Source organism: Stigmatopora argus, chromosome 5 (genome assembly GCF_051989625.1).
Source record: "Stigmatopora argus isolate UIUO_Sarg chromosome 5, RoL_Sarg_1.0, whole genome shotgun sequence".
Taxonomy (NCBI): Eukaryota; Metazoa; Chordata; class Actinopteri; order Syngnathiformes; family Syngnathidae; genus Stigmatopora; species Stigmatopora argus.
This window is the reverse complement of record NC_135391.1, coordinates 20969970-20986893: the sequence shown is the minus strand read 5'-3', so window position 1 is coordinate 20986893 and position 16924 is coordinate 20969970. Positions and strand designations below refer to the sequence as shown.

Genomic DNA, 16924 nt, shown 5'->3' with positions numbered 1-16924 from the left:
TGGTATGGTCTACTAAATAGGATGTCCATATTTTGTTGTCCGGTTGACCTCGTTATGTAGGCGCAATGATTTCATAACGAAATATGGAACCTTTTTTTTTCAATTCAGTCAATTATTCTGTTAACACAATTTGGATGCCATTATCACAATAAATCAATAGTACTTTGGAATTTCGTATCAAGCACTGTCTGTTTTTTCCCAGTGCTCCCAAATTTCGCATAGCAGATTTGTTTCTCCACTTCAAATTTCACATTTGGAGTACTGCTGCTTTTTTCATTAAAAATTTCCTTGGACGAAATATTTTTCCATAATTTGGCGTTGCCATCCGTGAAACGGCTTATTGGCAAATTCTGAAATCGATTCCAATTTGCTAAATCATTTTCCACCTTGATACCTAACCGATTGATCATATCTCAGTGGTCGGCCAATCAAAAACACAAAAGGGACAAACAACCATTCACGCTCACACTCATTTTCAGACATCCGTGGTCTGCAATTTTTTTTATCACTGGTGAAGAGCGCCATCCCCACTCCTGGGGCTTCTTGGCAGCTAACCACCTTTCGCTGTGTCATGGCAAGTCATTCTAAAAGGAAATAGGTCAATGTTGTTTGGTTGGCATCAATTGTTCGATTCTAATGCAATCCGAGATATTCTCATAGTCATTCATTCTTACGACTCACGCTAAAGCATATTTCATCTGCTGATGGGCAAAACAATGAATTATCATCCGTGCACTGATGACAAGTCATGATGTTTATTGCATCTCAGCGAAATTATGCCTATCCTAAATTAATTATTTTATCTAAACTTGCCAGCTACAATTTACCTAATAATTTGGATCAATGCCATTTCTGCATTGTCTTCATGTTTGATATCATTAATAATTTGGATGATTCCTAATCCTTAAGTCTAAATCGCAAATCCCTCTCTATTTGCTAAAATAGCTAATTTGCACTTGTTGAATTGCTGTTCTGCTCCAAGCTTGTGTTTATTTAATATAAGAGCCATTTTTTGTAGCTCACTCTTACCACAATTAAAATTTAGAGAAACTAACCTTCTACTTAGCAATTTCTTAATCATTTCCTAATGATAAATTTCAGTGTTTATTAGAGGACCCATAATTTGTCACTAATATGTTATATTGTCAATTTTCTGTCTCTAACTCTTATTTTCTTTCTATTACTCTCTCTGCTCATGTCTCTTCATCACTGCTCCTCCTTGCTCATCGTGTGGAATGTGAGATGTAACCTGAGATTTCTTGCATTCCAGTCCCCCAATCCCCCCCCTCGTGCTCCTGGCCCCTGCGAGTGGAGCCCGGCACGAGGAGTGGGCTGAGCAGGGGGGGCACTGTTTCTGAACAGGCCTAATATATATATATCTTCCTGGGTTAGTGGAAAGTGAGCTTGGGAAGAAAGGCAGTTTTAACTTCAGTTGGCTCGCCGCCATTTTTTCTCTTTGTTTGTGGGCTCGGCCATTTTTCCCCTCACATGTGGTCTGCTTTTCAACCCCCCCCCCCCACCATCCTGTCCCAATTCACCCTCTCTTAAATACTTATTTTTATCCGTCTAAGTATTCTTTTTCGCCGATTAAACTCCTATTTTTCGCGGCAATCATACTTATCTCGTTTATGAACGCGTCATAGCGTACTTGTATATATATCTATTCATATGAAGATTACTTGCATGCGTTTATAGTTTTATTCTATTTCTTTTTTTTTCTTTATATCGAGCTCTTTCATTATCTTGGCACTGTATAACAATATATTTCTTCTATATCTTTAACACAACCCTCGAAGTCCCTTGGCGGGGAGGCGCGACCTCCTCCTCTGTCTGCTTTCCAGGCAGATAGGCCGACACACAGCCTTTTATCGTGCTGTATACTATTTAACATAATTCCGACACACAGAAAAATGCCTTTCCGACACACAGAAAGAAGAATCTCCGACACACAGAGAATAGTATACGCAACTTTTCTTTTTTACGAATGAAGCATTTCCCTTCCTCGAAGGGAAACGGGGCCTTGGTGGGTTGGATTCTACAAATTAATTTTAAAAAGTGCCTTACCGTTTTTTGGTGCCTCCTCTGTACGAAAGGATAATTCGTAATCTGTTCCCGGGCCAGCAGGCCAGATCACCCTCTCTCAAGGCTGGAGTAGCCGACGTCAAGCCATCCATCCTTCTGTCGATCTGCCGTGGCCGGAAAGCAGAGAAGAATCTCGGGTTTCAGGCACCAAAATGTCAAAGCTGGGTTGCCTCGACAATAATCTTCATACAGAGGAAGCAGCAAAACACGTGGTAGTTTTTAACTCCCGGCCGAATGGAGGTTATCTGTAAAGGAGGCCTCATCTCGACCTCTCTCAAAATGGTCGCTGCTCGGTCCGCTTCCTTTGTTCTTGGCTAGCCCCTTGGCTAGCCCCCACCCTTCCTAAGAAGGGGTCAGCGGACGGACAGAGCCAAGCGTCCACTTCGAGGTCCCCCATCCAGATACGCCGTCCGGTCGGTCGGGGATGGTATTTAATAGAAGTTTAGGCGGAGACAAACTTTAGGCGGGCACACAAAAGGGGTGGGTTATATACAAAGTGATGACAGGCCTTGACCTGTAGGTGTCAGTAAAAATTCTATTCTAGTAACTAAATTCATAAGAGTGCAGAAGGGTGCAAGATTAAATATAAGAATACAGTTCATATTTCACAGACAACATTGCACATGCATCATTTTCGAGGTCATTTGTGCCGTCTTTCTAAAAATCAATAAAAACCCTCGATTTTGGACACTTCCAAGCTGGAGCTTATCCCAGCTAACTCTGGGCCAAAGGCGGGGGACACCCAGAATTGGTGGCCAGCCGATCGCAGGGCACAAGGAAATGGACAACCATACACACTCACACCCATAATTAGGGGTAATTTACAGTGTTCAATCAACCTACCATGCATGTTTTTGGAATGTAATGTGGGAGGAAATCGGAGTACCCACGCAGGAGAACATGCAAACTCCACATAGTGACTTGGATTTGAACCCAGGACCCCAGAGCTGTGAAGCTTATTCGCTAACCACTCACTCCACTCCATTTTGATATATTCCTCAAAATCAATGGTGCTCAGACTTTTTTTGTTCAAAGATCTACTTTTCAAGGAGCCAACTACCCTTTTTTACCGGGCCAATGACAACGCTCAGCAGTCTGTTACTATGTGTGCTGATGCCAGTAAAAACCCATAGTAGTGTGAACAGGTAGTAATCATGCTTGGACACGCAATGGCGCTGTTTCCCAGCTCAAGTCCCATATCAAATTTGATTTATTTTGATGCTTTGGCTTGATTGAATTTAACTGCTGAAATCTTCTCATATCACATCTGTACATTTTGCTTGATTGATTTGAAGTGCTAAACTTTTTATGTATCATACCTGTAGATAAACATTTGCTGTGCTATGGGTGTAACTGAAATTTTCCTCTCTCATCTAACCCATTTTTCAGTAATTTTATAGCGCAACAAATGGTTCTAAACAAGCTGGTGGGACATATATATATATATATATATATATATATATATATATATATATATATATATATATATATACACATACATACATACACACCCACACACCCACACACCCACACACCCACACACCCACACACCCACACACCCACACACCCACACATCCACACACCCACACACCCACACATCCACACACCCAAACACACACCCACACACACACACACACACACCCAAACACACACCCACACCCACACACACACACACAACCATACACACATACATACATATATATATATATATATATATATATATATATATATATATATATATGTATGTATGTGTGTATGTGTGTATATATATATATATATATATATATATATATATATATATATATATATATATATATATATATATATATATATGTATGTATGTATGTATGTATGTGTGTGTGTGTATATATATATATATATATATATATATACATCATACAAAACATCATAGGCGCCGTTCAAAGCGGCTGCTTGTTGCAGTAGCTCCCTAAACCCTCACTCGTATTCTGTATGTTTACAGCTTTTTTATCCTTTATTTGTACGTTTTATTGTCTCTTAAGACTTTACTTGTGACTTTACTTTATATATTATATTCCATACTTTAATGTTTTAAAACTTTACTTTCAAGACTCTACTCCAAGACTCAAGTTGTGCGAGAGGCAGTCTTTGATCTTTTAAGTTTAGTTTATCTTTGCAAATTCTGGACATTACATTTTTGACCCACTCAGCCATGCAGACGCTGTTTTACACAAAGGATCAGCTGTTAGCGCTACGCAACACCTGGATTCCCCTGGACCTGGACCTCCCCGCTGAGTTAAAGAGGAAGAGAAGAGGATGCAGAGCTGGACGAAGGAGAGAAAGCGACGCTTCAGACCCAGCATTCCATCTATTATTATGGGGAACGTAAGATCTCTCCCCAATAAGATGGAAGAGCTGACGGCGCTTACCAAACAACAACGACAATATTGGAGAATCTGCATTATGTGCTTCATGGAGACCTGGCTGAATGAACTAATTCCGGACTCTCTCATCTCCTTGCATGGCTTTCAGCTGGTGAGGGCGGACAGAGATGCTGAGGAGAGCGGTAGGAAGAAAGGTGGGGGACTAGCTGTTTTTATTAATAGTAGATGGTGCAGCCCCGGGCATATTACTGTGAAGGAGCAACGTTGCACTCGAGATATCGAGCTAGTAGCTGTTAGCATGAGGCTGTTTACATCCCCCGGGAGTTCTCGCACGTTATCGTAATAACTGCGTATATACCTCTCTCGGCCGATGCGGCAGTCGCTCGCGAGCTGCTCCACGCTGCTGTGTCCCGGCTGCAGACGTCACACCCCCAGTTTCTGCTTCTTATCCCTGGTGATTTTAACCATGCTCCTTTCGCTTCTACTCTCCCCACCTTCACTCAGTATGTGAAGTGCCACACCAGGGAACAAAAAACTCCGGACCTGCTGTATGCCAACACAAAGGAGGCATACAGCTCAGTTCCCCTCCCCCACTGGGCCGTTCAGACCACAACCTGGTCCATCTGATCCCCACCTACATCCCTATGGTGAGGAAAATAAAACCTACCACGAGGATCATACAAAGATGGACCAAGGAGACCAGCATGGTACTGAGGGACTGTTTTGAGACCTCTGACTGGGAGGTGCTGTGCAATTCACATGGGAAAGACATTGACAGCTTGACCCACTGCATCACAGATTATATTAACTTCTGTGTTGAGAACATTGTACCCTCGAACATTGTACCCTCCAAGAAGGTCCGTTGTTTCTCCAACAATAAGCCATGGGTCACCAGGGATCTAAGGATCCTCCTGAAGAAGAAGTAAAAGAAGGCTTTTAGGTCTGGGGAGAAACAGAGTCCGAAAATGGTCCAGAAGGAGCTGAAGAGAGAGATAAGGAAGGGAAAGACCATCTACAGGAGGAAGCTGGAGAACCAACTCCAGAGAGGCAACACCAAAGAGGTCTGGGGGAGCTTGAGGACCATTTCGGGCCATGGAGGCAACAGTGAGAGAGACCCGGAGTCCTGAGACAGGGAGTGGGCCAATTAACTGAATCAGTTCTTTAACAGATTCAGTCCTGCCCCCACTCCCCTGACCCGCCAGACCAGAATCAACTCTCCCCCCTCGTTCTCCTCCTCCTCCTCTTCCTCCCCCTCTTCCACCGGTCTCTGCATTATTATCGATCAGGTGATAAAACAGCTAAAGAAGATCGAGGCAAGGAAGGCTACCGGTCCAGACGGCCTCAGCTCCAGACTACTGAGAGAGTGTGTGGAAAGGCTTGGCAATTGATTCTGCATATTTTCAACCTCAGCCTCAGTCTGCAGAAGGTCCCCACCTTGTGGAAAATTTCCTGTGTGGTCCCAGTTCCAAAGACTGCGAAACCCAGGGAGCCAAACCACTTCAGGCCGGTAGCATTAACCTCTCACCTGATCAAGACATTGGAGAGGATCATCCTCAATCACCTCAGCCCCCTGATGAATGCAGAGCTGGACCCTCTGCAGTTCGCCTATCGTCCAGGCATTGGTGTGGAAGACGCTACCACCTACCTGATGCACAGGTCTCTTTCACACCTGGAGAACACGGGAAGCACGGTGAGAATGATGTTTTTTGACCTCTCCAGTGTGTTCAACACCATTCAGCCGGTCCTGCTGAGAAGGAAACTGGAAGAGGCTGGAGTAAGGAACCACCTAGCCGCATGGATTATCGACTTCCTCACGGACAGACCACAATATGTGAGACTCCAGGACTGTACGTTTGATGTGGTAGCTTGCAGCACGGGGGCCCCACAAGGCACAGTGCTCTCCCACTCCTCTTCTCCCTCTACACATCAGACTTCAAACATAATACAGACACCTGCCACCTCCAGAAGTTCTCTGATGACACCGCTATTGTTGGACGAGTGACGGACGGGAACGACCTGGAGTACAGGGGAGTCATCACAGCCTTTGTTGACTGGTGTAGGCAAAACCATGAAATGGTCATCGACTTTCAGAGGAATCCTCAACAGACCACTCAGGTAAACATCCAGGGTACAGACATTGAAATCGTGGAGAATTTGAAGTACCTGGGTGATCACCTCAACAACAAACTACACTGGTCCACAAACATAGATGCCCTGTACAAAAGGGGCCAGAGCCGCCTCTACCTACTGAGGAGTCTACGGTCCTTTTGGGTGTGCAGGACACTGCTGAGGACTTTCTACGACACTGTGGTGGCATCTACAGTGTTTTATGCAGTGGTCTGTTGGGGATGCGGTAGCATGGAGAGGGACAGGAACAGGCTGAATAAGCTGGTCAGGAGGGCCAGCTCTGTTCTGGGCTGTCCTTTGGACTCTGTGGAGGAAGTGGGAGAGCGGAGGATGCTGACCAGGATGATGTCCATCGTGGACAGCACCTCCCACCCCCTGCTAGAGTCTGTGGAGTCTCTCCGAAGCTCTTTCAGCAATAGACTGCTGCACCCTCATTGCAGGAAGGAGCGCTTCCGCAGATCCTTCCTCCCATCTGCTGTCAGGCTCTTTAACAAAAAAAATGGCTGTGTTAAGACCTACCGTATGCATGCAGTACATCTATATGTATGTATATGTGTCCTTATATATGTGTATATATATATATATATATATATATATATATATATATATATATATATATATATATATATATATTTCAGCAACATGCTTATTTATTTATATATTTATTCATGTATTTATTTATTAACCCACTTATTACCTATCTATTTACGTCTAAAATGCCTTTCCTATTTCTGCATCCTCACCCCCTTGCTACTGTGACAACGAAATTTCCTGAATACGGGATGAATAAAGTTATCCAATCCAATATTCCAAGATGGCGCCGTCACGTGGAAGCTGTAGCTCTGCCCACTCTTATTTTATTTTTCGTGTTTTACAGCCCTTCTATCTTTAACATTTTTTTACATTTTAATATTTCTTAATACATTCCTTTCTACTTTGCTTTGTACTTTATACTTTTTACTTTAATGTTTTTACAACTTTCTTTGTTCTGTTAGCCTGGCTTCTTTCTGCCACTTCTTTTCTGGAACCATCAGCCATGCCTACACTGTCATACATATGGGACTAGCTGTTACAATACGCAGCAGAAGGAGCAACACCTCAATCCCGCTGGAAATTCGGAGCTGGACAAAAGTGCCGGGAGACGAAGCATAGCTTCAGAAGTTCCCTATCTTGTGGAAGACTTTCTGTGTGTGGTTCCAGTTTTTGTCCAACTTTACAACGTCTTTCTGAGTCTGCATCCGTTTTAGCTACCGCAACCAAAATGGCGCCGTTCAAGTGGCAGCCGGCGGCGGTAGCTCCGTCCATTCTTGCCCGTTTTGTGTTTTTGCTGCTTTTCTGTCTTAATGATTTGAATTGGTGATTCTTAACGATCCCATTTACTTTGATTTGCTTTGTGCTTTTGCTTTTTGTTCTGTCTAATCACCCTCTGCTACTGTCACAATGAAATTTCCTGAATACGGGATGAATAAAGTTATCCAAAGAGCACCAAATTATCACATGTTGTATATTGTGTGTCAGTATTGCTTCACTTTTGTCATTGTTACAGGTTTTGAGAAATTGTCGGTGATGCTGAAGAATCTGCCACCTGCCAACTTGGTTCCGAACACAGCCACGGATATAATGGTCACGATAAATGGTGAGATAGATTCTACTTTTCTTCTATTAGACCAGGTCTGGGTTTTAGGTCCAGGAGTGTAAGATTGGAAGCCTGAACTTCCATTCCTTATCTGGTCAAATTTCAAATCCATTGGGTGTACAAAAAGGTATTCCAAAGTTATTTGTCAGCATTTATTGCGTTTACCTATACATTTCCATACAATTGGACCTGCGTTAGTCACCTTGACAGTGTCCTCTCTCAGGGGCCATTTACACATCAATGTTCACATGGGTGAAAATGCAAAAACTTTTACAAAGACCCTTATTGTTTTTACGCTGACAGTGTTTTGGGGGGCTGAAAATGCAAAAAAAAAAAAACACCTTCCAGAGTGGAAATCTTGATAAGACTCCACCTTGTCATCGCCATCCAAACTGTTGACAATGCAAAAATGTGTTTTGGGCAGTGGCGGTCCATGCATTTCCTAGTGACACCTTCAGCAAAAACTATTTTATGGCTATAAAACCTCTACTGCAGCTACAGCTGCGACACAAAAAATAATCAATAAATCAATGCACAAAAATGGGGTAAAATCCACTTCCTAGCAGCATTTAATGATTAAATACAAATACTGGAGCTTTTCAGACATTACAACCAGGCCAGGGGGGGTGATTTTCCCGGGAAAAGACAGCGATGAATGTCGATGTCATACCGGCAAACATTGCCCGAAAATGGGGTAAAATCCAGCCAAAAACAGCATTTATTGATTAAATACAAATACTGGAGCTTTTTAGACATCGGAACCGAGGCCCGGAGTATCAAATCCCTGGGAAAAAGACAGCGATGAACGTTGATACGTCCATATGCGAAACGGCAAAAATTGCAGTAAAATGGGGTAAAATCCACTTCCTAGCAGCATTTATTGATTAAATACAAACACTGGAGCTTAAATACAAACACTGGAGCTTTTCAGATATCAGAACTGGGCCCAGAGGACGACCTTCCCCGAGAATTTCATACAATTTAAATATTATTTAGGAATATAGCCATATTTTACTCACCAAAAATCCTTTTTAACTGTATACAATATCCATCCTCCTTTCTTTCCTCCTTCTTTTCTATCGCCATCGAAGCTAATGCTGAAAGTCGAGCCTGTCCTGTCGTATTTCTGGCATACCTTTTTGTTCAATTAAGTGCTGAAAATGTTCGTTCCCGCTTGCTTCCTTTAGAGTTGTCCGACCCTTCTTAATGATGTCCAGCTTTTTTTTCTTGAAAAGTCCGTCTTGAAAATGGCTTTGACAGTAAATCTGCAAACAAATCCATTTCTTCTCCTCCTTCAGCCATTGCGGGTTGACAAAACCGCTATTAAATCAACACAACAATATATTTGCTTGTGCAGCTCGCTACAGATACAGCTTGGTAGCTCTGGCTAGTCCACTCTATCACTAGCCAATCATATTTGGTGAAAGCGATGACGTATCCCTTCCCCTACGAGAAGGCAATGACAGGACCGATGCCTCCAGGTCAGTCCCGATTTCCACTAAAGTGAAGGGTGGTAGGATGGTCGTGGGCTCCTCCTCAGAATCCGTGGGTTGGAAAATGTGGGATAGTAAATCGTTTTCTCGTTTCTAGAACCCGGGACATAGGAAAAAGTAAAATTAAATCTACAGAAAAACATGGCCCACCCTGCTTGACGAGGGTTCAGCCTCCGGTCTGATATATTCCAAGTTCTTTGGGTCAGTCCAGAACACAAATAGGTGATTATCCCCTTTGAGGTGATGCCGCCATTCCTCTAAGATAGCTTCACAGTGAGCAATTTATGGTCCTTAATGCCGTAATTGCGTTCAGGCTACAGGGGAAAAAGGCACGGTGGCGCACATTCCCATCCCCCGGTTTGCGCTTAGAGAGGATAGCGCCGACCCCAACCCCCAAGCGTCGACCTCCACAAGAAACTGTAATTTAGTGGGCGAAACGGAAGCAGAGGTAAAACTGGACTTGAGGTCACCGAAAGACGTTTCAGCTGATTTGACGAATGGAATGGGAACTTTGAGGACATGAATGCTGTGAAAGAGGGTGGCAATATGGCTATAGTCCCTGATAAACTGCCTATAGAAGTTTGCGAACCCCAAAAAGTGCTGTAATTCCTTCCTTCCCCAAGGCCTGGGCCACTGCGTGACAGCCGCCACCTTTGTAATGTCCATCCTCATCTCCCCATCGGATACAACGAACACGAGAAAGGTGGTCGGTGGAATATGAAACTCGCAATTCTCAGCTTTCACATAAAGGCGGTTTTCCAGGAGCTGTTGCAACACCTGTCGCACGTGCTGTTTGTGCTCTGTAGGATATTCAAAATGGCCCAGGGGGTTGGTGAAAGCCCTCTTCCATTTGTCCCCCTCCCGAATGCGAACAAGATGGTAGTCGTTACGGAGGTCCAACTTGGTAAAAATGTGCGCACTATGAAACGGAGTGAAAGCCAAGGCAATGAGGGGCAAGGGGTACCTGTTCTTGATGGTGATTGCGTGAAGGTCCCGGTAGTCGACGCAGGGGTGTAGCAAACTGTCCTTCTTCCCGACATAGAGGAATCCTGACCCTATGGGGAGGAAGATTACCGGATTAGGACTGCGGCTAGGGCGTCAGAGATGTGACCCTCACGGGCCTGCCGCTCAGGCTTGGAGATATTCTAGAGACGCCCCTTGGGGAGAGTGGCCCCTGGCGCAGGGAGGTCTTTTGCATGCTCCTTGCTAAAAACCTGTGCAACGTTGTGATAAGAGTCAGTGGCTAGGTCCGGGGGATCCATCACCCACAAAATTGACGATTTGGAAATTCAGCTTGCTACCAACAGCATTGTCAGGAACTACAACATTATTCTCATCACGGAAACGTGGCTACACCCACAAATACCCGATGTCACGGTATCGCTAGCTAGCCGCACCCTACACAGGCAGGATCCAACGACAGAATCCGGAAAAAGCAGGGGGGGGGGGCTTTGCGTGTACATACAAACGACTGGTGCTGCAACAGTAGGATCATTAACACTCACTGTTCCCCTGATTTGGAGCTCTTGGCAGGCCCTTCTATCTACCTAGGGAATTGACGATTGTCATTGTAATGGCTGTTTACATCCCACCGGATGCTAACGTTAGCACGGCACATAGCCTCCTGCTAGCGACTGTAAACAAACAGCAGCTTGACCAAACCGATGGAGTCTTTATTGTCGCCGGTGACTTCAACAAAGCATGTTTAAAGACTGTTCTGCCTAAGTTTATCCAGTACGTAAAGTGTGACACCAGAGGAGATACAACTCTAGACCATGTTTATTATAACATCAAACATGCTTATAGAGCCACACCCCTCCCTCACCTTGCTGGATCCGACCATCTCTGCCTGTCCTGAACATGGAGTGAGACAGGTACTGCGGACTGTGAACACCAGGGAGGCTGCTGGCCCTGACGGAGTACCTGGGAAGGTGCTCAAAGCCTGTGCTGACCAGCTGACTTGGGTTTTCACAAAGATTTTCTATTGTTCCCTACTGTAAGATAAGATTGTAAGATAAGATGGCTAACTCGGTTTGCAATTGTTTGTTCGCATTGTGCCATGTGGCCAAACTTGGTTTGCAATTGTTTGTTCGCATCGCGCAATGTAAGATAGGTTGGCTAACTCGGTTTGCAATTGTTTGTTTGCATTGCACCATGTGGCCAAACTCGGTTTGCAATTATTTGTTTGCATCGCGCAATGTAAGATAGGCTGGGCAGTTTGTGTGAGCTATAAAAATTACGTGTTTGCAAATTACTTAGCCCTGCAAAAATCTAAACATATCAGCCCAAAGTTTTTTTTGCATAAACTCTGTCCTGCATTGCTGTCATAGAACCATTACCCTGTTTTCCTATATAAAGACTGACCCACTGTTCATTGGGAGAGAGTTGCAAAGGACACCAGGCTGTGCGGTACTACACTGTCAGAGCTCTCTCCCCATCCTGCAGTCTGGTAATAAACCAATTTCCTTTAAATTGGTCTCACTCTTTCTGTGCCTGTTTCTGAAGTTGTATTACAGACCTGACACCTGCAACAATCCATCATTCCATCCTGCCGGAAATCTGCCACCATTATCCCTGTCTCTAAAAAGCCAACCATTGACAGCCTGAATGATAATAGGCCTGTTGCACTTACGCCTGTGATCATGAAGTGTTTTGAAAAGTTGGTCGCCCGCCACATCAGGGATACAATCCCTCCCTCAGTTGACCCTCACCAGTTTGCTTATGGAGCAAATAGGTCCACTGAGAATGCCATCGCCATAGGTCTCCACACAGCACTGAGCCACCTGGAGCACCATGGGAATTTAAGGATGATTTTCATTGACTATAGCTCAGCATTCAACACTATAATACCGGACATTCTGACTGACAAACTCTCCCACCTTGGACTATCCTCTTCCATCTGCTGCTGGATTAAGAACTTCTTAACCAACCGTCAACAAACTGTTAGACTTGGTCCCCACCTCTCTTCCTCCATCACACTGAGCACTGGCTCCCCTCAAGGCTGTGTACTGAGTCCTCTTCTGTACTCCCTGTACACATATGACTGTACACTGACCCACCAGTCTAACTCCATCATCAAATTTGCCGATAACACCACAGTGGTCGGACTCATCTGAGGGGGGACGAGTCTGCCTACAGAAATGAGGTCAACAAACTGTCTTCGTGGTGCTTTGTGAACAATCTCACACTAAACACCACGAAAACTAAAGAAATAATCCTGGACTTTTGCAAACGCAGCACAAACCTGGCCCCACTCCTCATAAGTGAAGTATGCGTAGACAGAGTCCAGTCTTTCAAATTCCTGGGGGTCCACGTCACGGACAAGCTCTCCTGGTCTACCAACACCACGGCAGTGTTGAAAAGGCCCAGAAACGCCCATTTCCTGAGGGTACTCAGGAGGAACAACTTGGACACTAAGCTTCTGGTAACCTTCTATAGAACCACTGTAGAGAGCATCCTGGCATACTGCATCACAGTGTGGTACGCTGGAAGCACGGCAGCAGACAGAAAAGCCATGCAGAGAGTGATCAACACCGCTCAGAAGATCATTGGCTGCTCTCTGCCCTCACTGGAAGACATTGCCAGCCCTCGCTACCTCAGCAGAGGTACATTGTTAGGGACCCAGACCTCCCTGGTCACAACCTGTTCCAGCTGCTGCCCTCTGGCAGACACTACAGGTCTCACAAAGCACGGACAAATAGACTCAGGGACAGTTTTTCCCACAGCCATCAGGACTCTGAACTTGCGTTATCACGATACACAATCCCTTCTGTGGAATAACTTTGGGGTGTGCAATAACAATGTGCAATGTCTTAGATTGTGCAATATTTTAGAATTTACCTTGCCAGGATGTGACTTTTAATATTTTTATACCAGCTCTTCCGAAGTATCCCAAGGCGTTCCCGGGCCAGCCGGGAGAAATAGTTTCCCCAGCGTGTCCGGGTGCTGCTCCATGTCCTCCTACGTCCAGGGGGCATCCTGATCAGATGCCTGAGCCAACTTATCGGGAGAGGGGGACATCCTGCAAAGGAAACTCACTTCAGCCGTTAGTATCTGGGATCTCGTTCTTTCGGTCATGACCCACAGCTCGTGACCATAGATGAGGGTGGGAAATTAGATCGACCGGTAAATAGAGAGCCTCACCTTTTGGCTCAGCTCCTTCTTCACCACGACAAACCGGTGCAGACTCCGCATCACTGCTGACACCGCCCTGATCTGTCTGTAAATCCCCTGCTCCATTCTTCCCTCACTCATGAACAAGGCCCCAAGATACTTAAAATCCTCCATCTGGGGAAGGACCTGATCCCTGAACCGAATAGGACATGCCACCTTTTTCCGACTGAGAACCATGGTCTCAGATTTGGAGGTGCTGATTCTCATCCCGACCGCTTCACACTCGGTTGCGAATCGTTCCAGCGAGAGTTGGAGATCATGGCCTGATAAAGCCAACAGAACCCCATATTCTGCAAAAAGCAGGGATGCGATACTGAGGCCACCAAACCAGATCCCCTCAATGCCACAGACGCGGCTAGATATTCAGTCCATAAAAGTGATGAACAGAATCGGTGACATAGGGCAGGCCTGGCGGAGTCCAACCCCCACTGGAAACGCATCCGACTTACTGCCGGCTACGCGGACCAGACTCTGATTGGATTGGATTGGATAACTTTATTCATCCCGTATTCGGGAAATTTCGTTGTCACAGTAGCAAGAGGGTGAGGATGCAGGAATAGGAAAGGCATTTTAGACATAAATAGATAGGTAATAAGTAAGTTAATAAATAAATACATGAATAAATATATAAATAAATAAGCGTGTTGCTTAGCACATATATACATACATACACATAAATGTACATGCATGCATACGGTAGGTCTTAACACTCAGCCATGTTTTTGTTAAAGAGCCTGACAGCTGATGGGAGGAAGGATCTGCGGAAGCGCTCCTTCCTGCAATGAGGGTGCCGCAGTCTATTGCTAAAGGAGCTTCGGAGGGACTCCACAGACTCATGCAGGGCGTGGGAGGTGCTGTCCATGATGGACATCATCCTGGTCAGCATTCTCCGCTCTCCCACTTCCTCCAGAGCTGGCCCTCCTGACCAGCTTATTCAGGAGGGCCAGATACCGGTCATAAAGGGACCGGACCCCACGTAAAAAGGGTTCCAGAACCCCATACTCCCGGAGTACCCCCTACAAGACTGCCCGGGGGACACGGTCAAATGCCTTTGCACAAAGCACATGAAGACTGGTTGGGCGAACTCCCATGACCCCAAGGACCCTGCTGAGGGTGTAGAGCGAATCCATCGTTCTACGGCCAGGACGAAAACCACACTGCTCCTCCTGAATCCAAGATTCGACCTCCCGGCAGACCCTCCTCTCCAGTTCCCCAGAATATACCTTCCCGGGGAGGCTGAGGAGTGTGATTCCCCGGTAATTGGAACACACCTTCCAGTCCCCCTTTTTAAAAAGGGGGAACCACCCCCCCGGTCTGCCAATCCATGGTTGTCCGTCTGCTTGTGCCCTGCAATCGACTGGCCACCAATACAGGGTGTCCCCCACCTCTGGCCCGAAGTCAGCTGGGATAGGCTCCAGGATTGACAGGAAAGTATTGCTTGGATTAGAAATACAACAAGCAGAGATTAGAAATCTTGTAGAAAACGTAAAATCATAAAGAAATGGTTCTACTCCAGAATGAAAATGCCTCTCCCAAAACCACAATGGCGACCCACTTAATCCCTTAGAAGCCCTCAAACAAACAAAATATTACTAAAAAACGATGTTGGATGATTAAGCAAGAAGCTGCATCGTTCTTGACTAGCTCTCTTTGATTTTAGGCACCGTAGACTAGAGAGTGGCTGTGGTTGTGGTCAGAAGAAGGACACTTAGACTGCTGCCTACCCCGCTTCTCCTGCACCTCTTTTAATGCACCACATACATTATAGGGAAATGATATGATGCGAAAGGGTGCGCCATGTCTAGGGTGGGGAACAAGTGTTGGTGTCACACACTGCCAGGAAAAAATGAGTGAGAGTACACACGCAAGTGAAAGCACACCCCAGTCACAAAGTCACACTCTTAATCAATATTCTTTAAAAATAGTTTGAACACAGAGGACGTGTGACCTATTTGTCATGACAAGCAGTACTACTGGCATGCCAGACTTTCTGTGATGTGGTTGTGAGGCATCCAAGACACCAGATTGGCAGTCAGTGGATATATTCACGCTACAGTGCCCCCCAACCACCGACATCAAAATATAGGGCATGATTCCTCACAAGATATGTAGCAGGCTAAAATTGTGTACTCTCAGTCAAGCATCACAAAATCCAGAAGAAATACGTGTATGACTAGATCAACCAAGTTTGACTTGTAAATGCATCCGCCAAAATAGCACAAATCCTTTCCCATGCCTAAAGTTGCATTTTTCTGATGTCAGCGTGGGACCGCTATCAACATAATGGTCCCAATGTAAACATATACCATATTTACTCACATAAAAGCTGCATTTGTCGGACAAAAATGATGACTGAATCGAGTGTGCGGCTTATATGCGCATAAAAAGACGACATGCACGAAACTGCAAGGTGACGAAGACGAAACGCCATAACGCAAGACAATGCGGCCGATACGGTAATTTATTTCAAAACTGAGAAAAGATGAACAGATAAAACGCTAAACAAAAATGTGAACAAACTCAATTGTGCCTGACACTGCTCACTCAGGGCGTCGCCATCTTACCTAGGGCGCCGCCATTTCACCTTAATAAACGTGCTGTTAGGAGTAGCCTGTTATTGTTTTTCCCTTTGCCGTTTCCCTACTCTTGTTTGTCCCCCCGGCCTTGCCGTTGTACTCGCGCAGCTGCACGTGATTCAAAATTAGTCCCTGTTGTGTCTATTTAAACCCCACTGATTATAATGTCCTTGTCGGATCGTCTGCCTAAATTCCCTTGTCATGTATCCACGTTACCTTGTTCCTCGATTCCCCGTGTTTTCCCTAGTCCGGTTTGGTTTTGTGTTTCGTTTCCTAAGTCTTTGTTATTTTGTAAGATCCCGCCTAAGTTATTAAAGTTTTGGTTATGAGCACTATTTTTCTCTTCCTCGCCTGCTTCCCCGCGATTGAGTCCTAATTCCTCGTACCTCGCCTCGACGTCTCCCGTGGACGTAACACGTGCTCTGAATGGCCAGCCTTGAGTAGATGTGTTCGTAGCATTTTCCATGTCCGCAC

At 45.2% G+C, this 16924-nt stretch overlaps 1 protein-coding gene across 11 annotated transcripts in view; it reads left to right on the top strand.

Annotated features, from left to right (window-relative positions):
• Positions 1-16924, top strand: part of c5 (complement component 5) — a 182521-nt gene that overhangs the window by 124656 nt on the left and 40941 nt on the right. For all 11 annotated transcript variants that reach the window (XR_013300197.1, XM_077599914.1, XM_077599921.1 and 8 more), the window contains one exon: positions 8119-8208. Coding sequence is in view for 10 of the 11 variants with exons in the window: in XM_077599914.1 (XP_077456040.1) it covers positions 8119-8208 (90 nt within the window). In the remaining variant the exon portion in view is untranslated. The remainder of the gene's footprint in view (positions 1-8118; positions 8209-16924) is intronic.